This window comes from Emydura macquarii, unplaced genomic scaffold (genome assembly GCF_026122565.2).
Source record: "Emydura macquarii macquarii isolate MOO-44397 ecotype Brisbane River unplaced genomic scaffold, CSIRO-AGI_Emac_v2 contig_587, whole genome shotgun sequence".
In the NCBI taxonomy this organism is placed as follows: Eukaryota; Metazoa; Chordata; order Testudines; family Chelidae; genus Emydura; species Emydura macquarii.
The window spans coordinates 3564936-3579605 of NW_027130724.1; the positions used below are offsets into that span (position 1 = coordinate 3564936).

The following is a 14670-nucleotide window of genomic DNA, read 5'->3' on the forward strand; positions in this document are numbered from 1 at the left end:
TTAATGCTTGTTTTACTGTAGTAGTGCCTAGGAACTCTCATCATGGCCCAGCACCCTAGGGTACTAAGACACTGTACAAACAAGGAACAAAAAGATAGTCAAAGTTATAACCACCTCTCACACTGTAAAGCAGGCTTCTCTCCTCCTGCCTTTCCCCCTCTCTGTCTCCTGCAATTGTGGGGTGGGTAGGTCTCTCCATCCCTGCCTGTACACGGTGACCCCCTCAAATTAGCAGCTGCCTGGGAAGGGAACGGTGCCCAACCAGTGCAACTGTCTTCAGCCTGCGACTGGAGGAAGACAGTTTGTGAAATGCCAGATGGAGATGCAGAACCCTCCTTAGGGATTTGCTGAGGTGGGGTTCACTAATACCCATGCAGCATCCTGTGCAAGGGTCACTTATTGCTATTCCATGCTGACTGTTTCCTCCTGAGTTTTGTCTGTTCCCTCTTTTTGATTTATCTCCCTCTTACCCTGCCATTGCTGACTCCTACTCGGTCCCTGAGTTCCACATATCTGGTGTGTCAGGCTGCCAGCATCTGCTCAGTGAACACCCAGCTCATTAGCTAATTGCATTACAGTAGGAGCCAGTGCATGCATTGCCTATAAAAACCAGTTGAGGAACTCCAGCCCCTCCTTGAACTCTTTTTTAGGCCCTTTGAATCAGAATTGTCCAATGTCTACAAACTTAGCAATAAAAAACACAAGGGAAAGCAAGACCCTGGGCTATCTCGGAGGAATGTGCAGTGCAGCCCACTGTGACTATCCAGGAGATCACCCAGTGGGCAAAAGCACCCAGTCCAGGTGGGATTAGGAAGCGTGCTGGTGCACATGTTTCCTGGGCCCCAGGAGTCTGCTGGAGAAGTTCAGTGTGTGTTCCCCTGTGGAAGTAGGTGAAAGGCTGTCTGGGGAGGAGGAATTTTTTCTGGCCTGTTCCGTAAGGACATTAATAACAGTGACAGCGGGGGGCTGACGGGAGCCGTTCACAGATAAGCCTAGATTGTTTCCCTTCCAGCTGGAGAGAACAAAATGTAAAACATTTTCCTCTGCCTCCCCTGGCCCACAACCTCCAACCCTCCCAGGCACTGCACAGCAAAAGATCCACCTTTGTTATGGGCCTGTCTGAAAAGGGGGCCAGAACTCAAATGTCCTGTTGTGGGGCTAGGCTGACTTCCAAGCAGTCTTGCAATGCTGGTCTGCCCTCAGCCTTGCAGTCCTTTTAATGGGTTGCTCACTGGAACTGTGTGTATGGACATTTCTCTCTTCCTATCAGCATCTCCTTAGTCTTGCTTGGGTTCTGCTCTAGCCAGCTCTTCTTCTCCCAGGCATTACTTTTTGTTATGCACCTACCCGGACTGAAGGGTCCCTTGCATTTGAGCTGATCCTGCAGTTCTCTGCAAGTCAATGGGAGCCTTATCTGAGAGGCTACTGGTTCCTGCTCATTGCTCTGCGGGAGTTTCCTCGGTCGAATTGCTTTGTCAGCCTCGCCAACAACCTATCCCTTTAGCATCTGGCTACTGCTTGTTGTGTCATCATGAAGGCCCACGGTGGGAGCTGTCTTGTTCAGTCTATGATCATGCAAAAGTTAAAGGACGCTTTGAATTGGCCTTGTTAGCGAGATCTGAATGTGCCAAAGCTGTCCTTCAACCAAGGATAATCAGCAGTAAGTGTGTGCGCAGAAACTTCGCTAATAAAATAGCATGATTATTGTGGGCAAAACCAGAGAGAACCCTCCTATTCCACTCCCATGCCAAAGATCAACCCCGCCCGCTGATGTGTTCTGTGAAATGGGTTTAAAATAGACACGTATGCGACTTTTACAGCTGGGCAGATAAATTGGCAGATAAATTGGCAGCAAACAGCCTCTGCCTTAATTTGTTTTTATTGCCAAGTTATCCACCAGCAGGCTTCTGTATTTACTAAGGCATTCATTCTAAAATGATTAGATGCCGGGTTTATATGAATGCTCAAAGTACAGCCTTCCTTGCAAACTAGTCACGGTCACTGTAGCTTAGGTTCGTGCCAACCTGCACTGTGATTGGTCACCCCAGGGTCACCATATCATTTCAGCTGCTTGATTGGCTGGCGCCCAAACCTGCGAAGAGTGCTGATTAAGGTTTCTGATGCAAATACTTGTGAATCCGTATTCACAGGGGTGACCTTTTCACACACATTCCTGTGACTAAAACTCACTCAGGTGAACAGAACAGGCACAGAGAGCTGGTTAGAAAGAGTCCCGAACACCCTAGATGTGAAGTCATGGCTGTCAGTCCAGCCACTGCTAGTGAAAACTCTACTTGCCTGGCTTGTGGGTGTCTGCAATAGGAATGCAGAGTGTTGATAGAAACTGTCTTACAGAGGAAGAGGTGGAAACAGTCCCCTCTCCCCGCTCCAGTCATTTATGTCTCTTTTCCTCCAGAGGTACGTTGATGGAGGGATTTCGGACAACGTGCCCCAGTACGAGCTGAAGAACACCATCACGGTGTCTCCGTTCTCAGGCGAGAGTGACATCTGTCCCCGGGACAGCTCCACCAACATTCATGAGCTGAGAGTCACCAACACCAGCATCCAGTTCAACCTTCGCAACCTCTACCGCCTCTCGAAAGCCTTGTTCCCCCCGGAGCCGCAGGTGAGAGCCTTGCTCTGTAGCAGAATGCCGCTTCTACACAGCGGCATGGCGGTTGGAGCTCTGGATTCTGTGTTTGCATTAACATTTAAGCCTCTAGAGTTCATCCCATCGCCATCTAAATAAGCTACACTGGTATCCTTCCCCTGGGAAATCCCGAATCTAGGCATTGGTTGAAACCCTGCAAATACCCTCCTGTGCGTGGTTTTTGATTTAATTGGCACCATCCAAGAAGTGGGTACCACTTCTGAACAATGACACACGTGCACCCAGGACCAATCTGCCACTGGCTTCGAAAGGCCAGTCTGGAACCTTTAGCCATGGGCTTTAAACATCATCTTGTCATTGGTGACTCAGCAGTGACTGCCAGCCAAATAGCTGATAGGCACCGACATTGTGAGCATGCTTGTTTGTTACAAGCGCCCTGGGTAACTTGGATAGTGTGTGCTGTCTCGCGCGCACACACACACACACACTGCCCACACCATTCTCTGGAGGGCTTTATGAGGACAGATGCTCAGTGGACCATTCTGGCTTCTATTGGTGAAGGATTCTAGGACATACCTACCAATCAAAGCAGCTTACAGGGGAGACCAAGAGGTACTTTTAGGGCTATGTATCTATGTGACATGCCCACTGTGACCTTGGGTCAGAGAGAGCTGGCTGTTGAGGTGCAGTGGCTGTGCAAGTGGTGCCTCCTTGCACATGGTGTCCCCTTGCCCACAATACTGTTTCTTATTCCCCTCCCCCCTCCATGGTTGCTCAAGTGCCAGGGCTGGGAGCAGATGAAGAGGATGGCAGGGATGAGTTGATGAGAGATGGAAGGAGGAGAGTTGGGATGGGCCCTGCTTTGAGCAGGGGGTTGGACTAGATGACCTCCTGAGGTCCCTTCCAACCCTAATCTTCTATGATTCTATGAACAACAAACCTGATTGGGAGGGACAGGAGGGGGAGAGAATTCATGCATTTCCTGTAGAAATCTCAGCCCAGGGTTGAATCTGCTTCAGGCTCCACCCAGCCAAACGAACTTGGACTCAAACTCCTCTGCCTCTCCAGTGACCCACTCTGTGTCTCTGTGCAGGTGCTCCGGGACATGTGCAAGCAGGGCTATCGGGATGCGCTCCACTTCCTGAAGAAAAATGGTAAGGCCCCAGGCTACCTCCTTGCACTGATTGCATTTGCTTGAGGGATGCTGTCTGACTTGCTTAACCCCTTCTATACCAGGCAGTGGGGTTTAACTATGTTGGTGGTGGTGGGGAGAGATGTGCAGGAAAACTCAGAGCCAAATTGATTCCTGGTGAAACACCATTGAAGTTGGGGTTACACCAGGTGTGAATCTGACCTCTGAGGCATCAGAGCCTGTAAGCAGTGGAATTGACGAAAGTGTGTCTCAGCACTTCAGAGAACAGAGCTGAGTATGCTCTGCCCTGATGCAGTGAGAAGCTTCTGCTCCAACTTTACTGCCATCCTGTGTTAACGCTGCTTCCATGGTACACTGCATGGGTCTGTGGTGCCACCTTGCGGCCAGCCTGTAGCAGATCAAGCTTACTCATTCATTTTGTCCTGCACACTTAGCCCCCTTGTACATTCAGGAAACGAATGCAGTGTCTCTGTTACGTTACTGGATGAAGCTGCTCTGGGGCAAGCTGTGCTTTGTGCCAGCGCAGTGCATCAATATGAGGGGTCTGCACCGAGGGAGTGTGGTTACACTGGTGCAAATGACCTTAATGTAGGCAGGGTCTTGCCAATGGTGAAGGTACAAGTAGGTATAGCCTTGCATGGAGGGATGGATCTGTGCCATACAGTAAATCCGAGATGTTTGGATTAAGCATGGATTGGATACACCTGTGTGGGTTAGGACTCTGCCTGCGGTTCCAGTGTATAGCAACAAAAAAAATTATGAAAGCAATAACCTACAGTATTTCCAGAGTGTCCTGAGAGACATGAGCATCTCTGGTTGAGAAAGGGCGCACAGTGAAGCTGGAGTGCCTATGTGAGCAGGGATCTAATATTCCTTGCTATGCATCATAATGGCTGTCCGTCGTTGGCAACAGAAGGCCTCTTTCACGGCTGTAATGTTAACCCCCTTGTGGCATCAGACGAGGTGAAAGCCAGCGCTCTAACCAATCAGCAAGCAAAACGACTGGCGGAATTTGCCACAGTCCCACCACCCACCTTCCCTCCACAGGTCTCCTTCATCGCCCAAGGCCCTCACGTCCTCTCCTTGCCATTGAGAATTCTTCAGGGGAGAGGGACCCCGAGGAGGAGGAGGAATTGGGAGCTGAGGACCAACTGAGAGAGAATGCTGCCCTGGCTGCTGTCGAAGACCACATCTTTGAACACTTGCCACCCAGACTGAACCAAGGTATGGTCCCTAGGCGGAGAGTCCAAACTGCTAGTTGCTCCAGTGAAAAGCACTCTCCTCTCTAAGCTGACCAGCATAGCTCACTGGCATGTTGGGTTACGAGTGTTTGCTTGTTGACCGCCATGTCAGCTAACGTACCACGTATCAAACGGGAGCCCTCCTGAGCTAACAGCTGGAATCTCTACATCTTGAGCGGCTCTACCAGACTCCCATTCTCTAGAGACTGGGCCCCAAGGGGCATGTGCAACACTCCCTGACTCATGGGTTATGCTGGCACAGGTTCTGGGGGACCACAGAGACCATGGCCTGGTCTACGCTTAAAATGTGGGTTGACATAGCTATGGCATCAGGGTTGTGAAAAGCCCACCTCCTTGAGCGCCGGCGCTGCATCGACCAAGCCCCCAGTGTGGCTGTAGCTAGGCTGATGGAAGAATGCGCCCGTTGACCTCGCTACTGTCGCTCAGGGAGGTGGTGTTAGGAAAACCCCCTCCGTCACTGTGGGCTGCTTCTACACTACAGAGCCATGCTGATATAGTCCCCATAGTATAGAGGTGGCCTAAGTGAGCTGGTGCAGGACCTCACTCCCCTCTCCTTTGCAGGAGGGAGAGAAGGGGGCTTCTGGATTTACACCTCTTGAGTCAAATGAAGCCAAATGCTTCAGTGCTTTGTCTCCTTGTTCGGAAAGGCCGATGCTCTGAATGAGACTTTCCCTGAAGTGGTTTAATTTTGCAGCTCACGTGGGACTGGGGAAGGAGGTGGTGGGCAATCCCGCTGTGTTTGCCAGGTAACTGGTCTCACCCGGAGTGTTCTCCATCCCCAGCCCTTTTGGAAGCTTGCACTGAGAGAAGAGGCCTGTTAGTCGGCATCGCCAACTTGTTGCCTGTGCGCTTGGCCTCTGCCATGATGATCCCCTACACGCTGCCTGTGGAATCAGCTGTCTCCTTCACAGTCAGGTAAAGCCCGCACCTGTTTCCTTGGGAGCGCTGCGTAGCGTTCAACGTGGCCAGGAGGGCGTGGATATAGGGCAGGGCTAGGATCCATTTCAATCCTATGGCGTACAACAGCCGCCCAGGATGGAGACAACTTCAGTTCCTGTCAGCCGCTGTGTGTGGACTCACTTCAGCCGTGACCAGTCTGACTCACTAGCTGAATAGAGCTGGTTGTGTTTCAAAATGTGCCCTGAGAGTTGTACCTCCCCAGAGCAGCTAACGAAGCCTTTAAATGTGGGAGTGGAAGGATATAAGAGAGGAACTAAGGTAGAGAGGGGTGGTGTTTGCATAGTCCCATCCCTCCCAATTGTTAATATGGGGGTGGGATGAATCCTAGAAGGCTTAACATGCCATTTTGCTTAGTTTGGGGAAGGGAGGGGCAGGGGGATGATTTTTGGATCTGAATTTTGACCCCATTTTGCTGCCCACGGGGGAAGGGCAGGGCAATAAGTCTCAGTGGTTTGTTGGTATTGGTGTAAAGGACTGACCTACCATATGAAAACAGTGTTTCTGGTTGGAAGAAGTCAATAGAGGTAGAAGAAAACCACTTTCCAAACCTCTAAGAGGGCTTAAAAGTGTCGGGAATGCAGAGATTTAGTTTAAATATGGCATTGAACTTGCAGTGACCTTTCATTTATTACTTACTTCCTCCTTAGATTCCATTAAATTTTCATGAGATGGCAGCATAAAAGAGCTGCTGACTGTCATGCCTCAGGGGTGAAATCAATGGATAACTTGCTGCTCCAGGCAAAACTAGGGTCTGCCTTATCAAGGAAGTGGTGGAAGCACCATCATTCAAACCATCTAATATGATGCCCTGAAGAACAATCGTGCATTGGCCCCATTGGGCTTGCTCTAGATGGTCTGCTAGATGTTTTCCATCTCTCATGTCTGAAGATCTAGCATTGGCCACTCAGCTAATTGTTCTCTTTCTGTCCTTCCTCTTCCGGGTCAGGTTGCTGGAGTGGCTGCCGGATGTCCCTGAGGACATTAGGTGGATGAAGGAACAGACGAGTAAAGTATGCGACTATCTCATGAGGAAAGCCAAGAAGAAACTGGGAAGCCATCTCTCAGCCAGGTTCTTCTGTTTTCCTCACAGCTGTCCCTCTGCAGCCATCTAGGGGTGTGTATGGCCTGTGGGAGGGTAGAGAGGGGGACACATCCATTTTGCCTTCCACGATGTCATTCTCACTGAATCCGCTCAGCCGGAGAAAATCAGGAACCCTCACCTGTTGGGTTGTTTAGTCCTGGCAGGGCCTGTGGTAAAGTTCCCTTCTGCCCAGGATAATACTGTATTGAAACGGTCAGGTTCCACAGCCGTGGACATGGTATAAAAGCCTACATAAACACCGTACTTGCTTGTCCACCTGGCTCCATTTCATAGAAGACGCAGTGATGCCCATCTGTATGGTGGTTGCCAGCTAGAGGACTCTGGAGCCTTCGAACATAATTCAGCTCAAGTGGCAGTTTCTGCTTAGAGGCCTCTGACTGGAGTAGCGTGGGGCAGAAATAGGTTATCTAGGATGTTACAGGTCAGCATGGAGTACAGTTGGATGGGAAACAGTTTTCTTGTCCCATGAAAATTGTGGCCATTTCAAAAAATGTTCCCATTCTGCATTGGCACAAAACTGAAATCTTTACAAGAGAGATTGAGAGAGACCCACCTCAAAACAGCCTGTGGTGAGGACACTCACCTTGGATGTGGGAGGTTCAAGGTTCAAGGCCTTGGCTGTGAATCAGGCAGAGCAGCGACTGGAACCTAGGTCTCCCAGTTGAGTGCCCTAACCACCAAGCTGTTGGCTATTCTGGGATGTAGCTCTTTCTCTATCTTTGCTTTGGCCAGAAATTCTGTTCCGGACCTAGGCAACCTTCCCAACAAAAGTTTAATCAAAACTGACCTTTCCCACAAAAAGTTTCCATTTTGACAAATTTGGACTTTCCGACGGATAACTGGTTTTGCTGAAAAATTCCCAACCAGCTCTAGTGTTGAGGTACTTAGAGAGAGCTCCAGCATTGCTTCTCTGCATTGTGCCTGGGCTCTGGCCAGTGCCCCTCATGCCAGTGCGTGGTCCGAGACTGAGGTGAGAATATAATGCTTACAGTATAAATAATATTCTTTGTCTTGTGGAAATGCCTAGCGCCTCCAAAGGAGATCAGGATTTCATTGTGCTAAGCACTGTACATGTACCTAGTAAGAGTCAGACCCTACCCGGAAGAGTTTACGGACTAAATACACAAGACAGGCAAAGGGTGGAGGGGAAACGGAGGTGTAGAGAGTTGCTCACCGTCACACAAGCAAGTCAGTGGTATAACTGGGACTAGAACCCTACGTTTCCCAACTCCCAGTCCAGTGCCCTGTCCACTGGATTATGCTGCCTAAACTTCCCTAATCCCCATGTTCATTACCTTTCAGGCTTTACTACCATTTTGAGCTCCGAAGGACCCAGAGCCTGCCAGTCCCCTTGGCCTCTACCTACGGTGAGGCTCTGCCCCAGTGGATGCGAAGCAACCTCTCCCTGACGGACGTTATGACGAAGTGGGAGGAGTATCAACGCCAGCTCATGCTGGGATTGTTCTGCATCAACGTGGACATGCAGGCCTCCATCTTCCCACCGGATGGGCTGCAAATGAGATTCTCACCGGCAGACTGCGTGCAAGAGAGCCTGCCGCCCTTATGAGCCCTCTGCTGCAATGGGGGGGAGGAGGAGGGGCGGGTGGGGTCGGTCCTGCATCTCAGCAACCTGCTGCCTTTGGTTCTTGCTAGCCTGTTGTGGGAGTCTCCCCATGAACAAAGAAAATGTGGTCAGTGGCATCCAGTGTAGCCAATTGCTGCTCACCTGACATGGGGAAGGCCACAGTGGTAAAGTGAACACGTTGGCTGATGATCACCACTTAGAGATGTATGTTGATAGCCAGCGGCGGGGAGATGGCAGTCTCCTGCTATACTGTAACGGTTCTAATGGCCTCCTCCAGGAGACATACCTTGAATCACTAGATTAGGACATAGTTAATGCTCTGGAGCGTGTTTTAATTGCCTCCGGTTTTAGATCTACTAATTTAGGGCTTTGTTTTGGTTTTAAACAATCCAACACCCTGTGGATCTTCACTGTTTGTGCTACCGAAGAGTGTAAAGCAGCCTGTAGTGCCAAAGCAGCTATCATTTGGGCCCAAGACTGCCTCTCAACTCTCCTTCACTGGAGCCAAATTTTGACCTCTCTCCCCACTCCCCCTTTCCACTCAAAGCCAGCTCTGACCTTTCTGTTTTTAATGTCGATTTCATTGGCATTGGGACTGCAGAGTTACTGGAGAGAACTGGTTAGCCACAGTTGTTACTCTAAGCTTCCTTCATCTCTTCTTGGTCTCTCTTGCGTCTCTCCCTTAGGGATCTTTGTCACAATTCGGCTGTGGTGGCCTGAGAAAATGTAGTGCTAAAACTGGCTGGGATTTTTTTTGAAACATTAGGCTGAGACGTTAGGCTGAGATTTTTCAGGATGTAAGTGCCTGATTCTCATTCATTTTAACTGAACTAGCGTTAGGTGGCTTTGAAAAATCTCAACCTTCCTTCCCTGGATTGGCCCAACGGCTGCCAGTGGGGAAGGAACATCAAGGGCTTACAGGAAGGCAGAAGGTGAAGACTGCACAATGCGAGTTGTCTCCGAGTGGCTTGTGGTGGAATGTCACAGCAGGTGCCTGGGAGATAGTCGTCTGGAGGAGGGAGTGGGTTCCAACTCCAAGGAACCCTGGAGCTAGAGAGCCCGGAAACCAAATTCACTGCTGGCGCAAACGGATGGAACTCCGTTGTCGTCAGTGACCTTGCACCTGCATGATCTTGTGGTGAATTTGGACCTTAGTGAGGAAGCTGACGTTGAATGGTGCGGATTGCTGGTCTCAGAGATGCAGCCATTTGGCTTCATGAGCGGGAGCTGTGTGCTTCCCATTCTGACGGACGGCGGTGCTGTCCCGAAGGTGATAGCACAGCATGAGCAAGAGGAACAAGGAAAGAAAGACGGGGGTGAAGCAAGAAGTGCCAAATCCGTGTGCAGATGAGTCAGTGGGGATATACCACAGCTGAGCTCTGCCCAATGTTTCATGACCATTGTTGTGAAGGGTGCTGCCTGAAATATGTAGTGTCCCAAAGTCACCCAGTAGCATTCCATTGCGCATATGTTTATAGCAAAGCTATTTCTTTGGCACGTTCTCCATAAGAGGATGAGTGTGCAGCCCCACCTATTACTTGCCTCCTTTCCTTTCTCACTTGGGTGCAAGATGGCTTCCAGTGGGGATTGTATGTACTGAAAAAGCCAAAATCCTAACACTGTGTCTGTGTCTGTGACACAAAACCATCTTCAAGGTTCCTATATTTGCAATGCATCTAGCTGTGTTGGGCTTCCTTCTACCTCTCCTAGTACAAACAGGCTGCAATAGGCCAAAGCAAATGCATGTGTTCTCTTTGGGGGGGAATGCCTAAATTTCAACTATATAATATAGAATAGTGACTTGTAAAAGGCTTTCAGATGCCACTTTGTAAAGAAAAGGAGAGGCACCCAGAAAACCTGGTTATTGGCACTTGATAAGTAACTAACTGCTTGGAAGGGGAGAGAGAGAATAGAAAGTCTAGCAGGACATGCAGGTCCTGGATCTGATGAGAAATGATTTGTCTCTTAAAGGTGAGCTGCTCGCTAGTAGCGAGGGCCTCTGTGGTACACTTGGTGTGGGTGGAAGTGTCAGACTCCACAAAAAGGAGCATCGCTATAATGTCTATAAGGCCGTGCACCATAGAGACTTCTGGGAGAAAGTGGCCAAGAGCTCACCAAGTAACCATGGCGTTAATTTTGTGGTTACCATCTGCAAGTAGGAGTCTTAGGTTGGTGGGGCCATGGGGATGGTTGAGCTGTCCATTCCCACAAGATACTAGTCTGGAAACAAGCTTGTGTGATTTAGAGAATCTTCCCTCACCAGCCCTTAAGTGACACTACATATGTAGCGCAAGTGCCTGCTTAAGTTGATGAAATGGGCCTGGTATTTGTCTCTGCAGTAGTCCAATCTAGCCTTCATTAATCGATCTGAGATAATTAATGAAATTTGGAATAGAGGAGCCATTAGTCAGAGTGTGTGTGACTCAGGGGAAACGGGTTAAAAGTGGGGAAGATGGGGTTGAATGTCCGATACATGTCACTGTATCTAAACACCATTAGTGGCCAGGAATGTGCTGCTGTCTGGCTGTAGGCCAATTGTTCTCCCTGTGCACTGATGATGGGACAAGAAGTAATGGCCTTAATCTGCAGTAAGGGAGATTTAGGTTAGATATTAGGAAACACTTTTTCTAACTGTCAGGGTAGTTAAGCTCTGGAATAGACTTCCAAAGAAGGTTGTGGAACCCCCATCACTGGAAGTTTTTAAAAACAGGTGAGAATCATAGAACCATATGATTAGAAGGGACCACAAGGGTCATCTAGTCTAAGCCATTGCCAAGGTGCTGGATTTTTTGTGTCTGAACCAGCCAAGACAGATGGCTATCTGGCCTCCTTTTGAAAACATCTAATGAAGGAGCTTCCACAATCTCCCAAGGCAGTCTGTTCCATTGTCCTACTATTCTTATAGTTAAGAAGTTTTTCCTGAGATTTAATCTAAATCTACTATGCTACAGTTTTGAACCCATTGACTCTTGTCTTGTCCTCTGTGACAAGAGAGAGAACTTTTCTCCATCTTTTTTATGGCAGCCTTTCAAGTATTTGAAGACTGTTATCATGTCCCCCCTTAATCTCTCTTCCAAACTAAACATACCCGGTACCTTCAGCCTTTGCTCATATAGCTTGCATTCCATTTCTTTGATCACTCACCTCTGGATCCCTTCCAGTTTTCTACATCCTTTCTATACATTGGTGATCAAAATTGGACACAGTACACTAGCTGAGGCCTAATCAGCGCTGAGTAGAGCGGTACTATCACCTCTCATGACTTGCATGCTATACCTTTGTTAATTCAACCTAGAATCGCATTGCTGATTTATGTTGGGGCTGTGATCCACCACAACTCCCCGATCCGTCTCAGCTGTGTTGCTGCCAGGACAGTTCTCCCCTATCTGTATTTGTGCATTTGATTTTTCTTCCCTAAGTGTAGCACTTTACATTTGTCTGTGTTGAACTTCATTTTCTTGTCTATAGCCCAGTTCTCCAATCTGTCAAGATCCCTTTGCATTTTAGCTCTATCATCCAAAATGTTGGCATCCATTCCTTGCTTTGTCATCTGCAAATTTGATCAGTATGCTCTGTTCCTACATCCAGGTCGTTAATAAAGAAGTGAAACAACACTGGACCTAGAACAGATCCCAGTGGAACTCCATTTGAGACCTCCTCCAATCTAACATCATTCCATTAATAGTTACTCTTTGTTTGAAGTTGTTTAACCAATTATGCATCCACTTAATGGTAGTTCCACTGAGCCTGCATTTCTCCAGCTTGCATATCAGAATGTAATGTGGGACTATGTCAAAAGCCATGTTCACCGCATTCCACCTATCCGCCAAACCAGTTACCCTTTCAAAGAACAAAATCAAGCTGCTTAGGCATGATTTGTTCTTGATAAATCCATGCTGGCTACTAGTAAATCATGCTGGCTGCTAGTGATTACCCCTTCATCCTCCAGGTATTTGCAAATTGAATGTTTTATACATTGCTCTAGTAGCTTACAAGGTGTCAAAGTCAGGATGACTGGTCTATAGTTTCTCAGCTTCTCCTTTCCCCCCCTTTTAAAGATGGGCACTACGTTAGTCCTTCTCCAGTCTTCTGGGTCCTCTCCTGTCATACACGAATTTGTAAATATTGCCAGTGGCTCCGAGATTTCTTCAGCTAATTCCTTCAGTACCATGGGGTGAATAGCATCAGGCCTCTCCCACACCATCCCTGATCTTTCTTTTTTGTCTGACATATTTGAGGAACCCCTTTGTTTTCTCTAACATTCCTTGCCAGCTGTAACTCATTCTTTGTTTGGACGAACACTTGGGGATGGTCTAGGTTATGGATGGTCTAGGTTTACTTGGTCTTGCCATAGCATAGGGAGCTGGACTTGATGACTTTGAGGTCCCTTCTAGTCCTACATTTCTATGATTCCATGATTTAAAGTAATGTCTCTCAGATTATACAATCCTGCTATACAGCTTGAGTTGAAACCAGTGGAAAGCTCCCATTAGCTTCAATGGGATTTGCATTCAGCCTGGAATGGTTTGTGGTAAGAGTGCTGAATGGCATGCAGCTCTTACCCTGTTATACCTTGATGACCTAATGGGCCATGCTAAATCTTTTAAGCACCAAGAGATGCTTTATAAATGTCTGACAAGCTTAGTAGAATTCCAGGTGGCAACTAATATGGTTGGCTTAAAAAATGAGGTAATTGCCTTTGGTCATTGGACAGAAATTCTTTACTGTGTGCATCTCATTGAGGGCTAATTAACTATACAACTATGGCTGCTCACCTACCTATGGAGTTTGGAGGGCTCAGCTCCTAGAACCAAAAGGTCATTTCTGGGCTTGCCAAGGTAGCAAAAAGGTTACTTAAGTTGGGAGACTAGAGTAATAAAATATTTTAAAGTTATCCCATGATGGCTTCTGGGGTTAGTGTTTATTGATAGGTTCCCAAGGAATCAAGCTGGCTAAAGCTCACACTTCAAAAGCCATTCTAACCCTGAGTGCCTCACTCTGAACACCTTATATCTAACTTTTCAGAGGTGCAGAGCACCTGCATCTCCAAGGAAAATCAACAGGAGTTGTCGATGCTCAGCACTTCTGCAAATTAAGTCTTAGGTGGGAGCCCAAGATCTGAAGTGCCCAAAACAAGAGGACACTCTGACAGCTTGGCTTGTGAGAAACCAACCTGAAAGTGCATTACACAATAGTTCAAAGCCCTTGAATGTGGTGCTGCTGGTCCTAGTCAATGCGTGGCTTTAAGAAATAAGAGAAAAGCCCTATTACATTGAGCTAATCACTTGGGAGCCAGTGCAGGGTACTTCCCTACAGTAGATTTCTAGTGCTTTATCTAATGTCCTGAGCCATGTAACTTCCACCACTTTCACGCCAAGGTCGTGTGTGTTTGGTGATCCTCTTTGCTTTCTGTTATGTCAGGTTTATTAATATAACATCTTAGCCGTAGGCCATGGAGCATAAGAAAATAAATATACTTTCTGTAATGTAAATATCTCTTGCTGCTTGTAATAAGGCACATAGTGGACTTGTGTATATAACCAGTGACTAAATTATGCTGTGCTGTATAGTTATTTTATGTTATGCACAACAATGCATATCTTCTGAAGTTGCTCTGTAAGCCATGATGAATGTACCATATGCTGGGTTTGTTTGGTGTCTGCCCTGATGCAAATAATATTGTAAGTGGCTCCTACAAGGGAGGGGTTGCCCAACTCTTCTTTGATAATCAGTGGTCCTGGGGATCACTTCCTTCTGTCCAAATGTATCTAGCCAGCTGGAAAATCATAGGAGGCCAGAGAACCTTTGCTCTCTCAAGTCATCTATGCTAGCCCTCTGCCAATGCCGGCTGTTACCAGACTACAGAAGAGAATCTTCCTTATTCTGTCCAGTTTTAAATGACTCCAATTATGAGACTTCCCCCACTTCCCTTGGGAGAAAGGGCTTGTGTTCACGTGGGGGTGTGGACAATATTCCTGCTGTCAGCCTTGGGGAGTC

General features: G+C 47.9%; 1 protein-coding gene across 2 annotated transcripts in view; it reads left to right on the forward strand.

Moving 5' to 3' along the window:
- PNPLA2 (patatin like phospholipase domain containing 2) overlaps window positions 1-11154 on the forward strand; it is a 49305-nt gene extending 38151 nt beyond the window's left edge. Inside the window, exons 4-9 of one of the 2 annotated variants that reach the window (XM_067540542.1) lie at window positions 2417-2626; window positions 3705-3765; window positions 4812-4988; window positions 5809-5941; window positions 6933-7055; window positions 8391-11154. In XM_067540542.1, the coding sequence (XP_067396643.1) occupies window positions 2417-2626; window positions 3705-3765; window positions 4812-4988; window positions 5809-5941; window positions 6933-7055; window positions 8391-8655 (969 nt within the window). In that variant the 3' untranslated portion in view covers window positions 8656-11154. Of the gene's footprint in view, window positions 1-2416; window positions 2627-3704; window positions 3766-4811; window positions 4989-5808; window positions 5942-6932; window positions 7101-8390 lie in introns of both variants that reach the window. The other variant, XM_067540543.1, reaches the window with a different exon arrangement.
- The last annotated feature ends 3516 nt before the right edge of the window (window positions 11155-14670 follow it).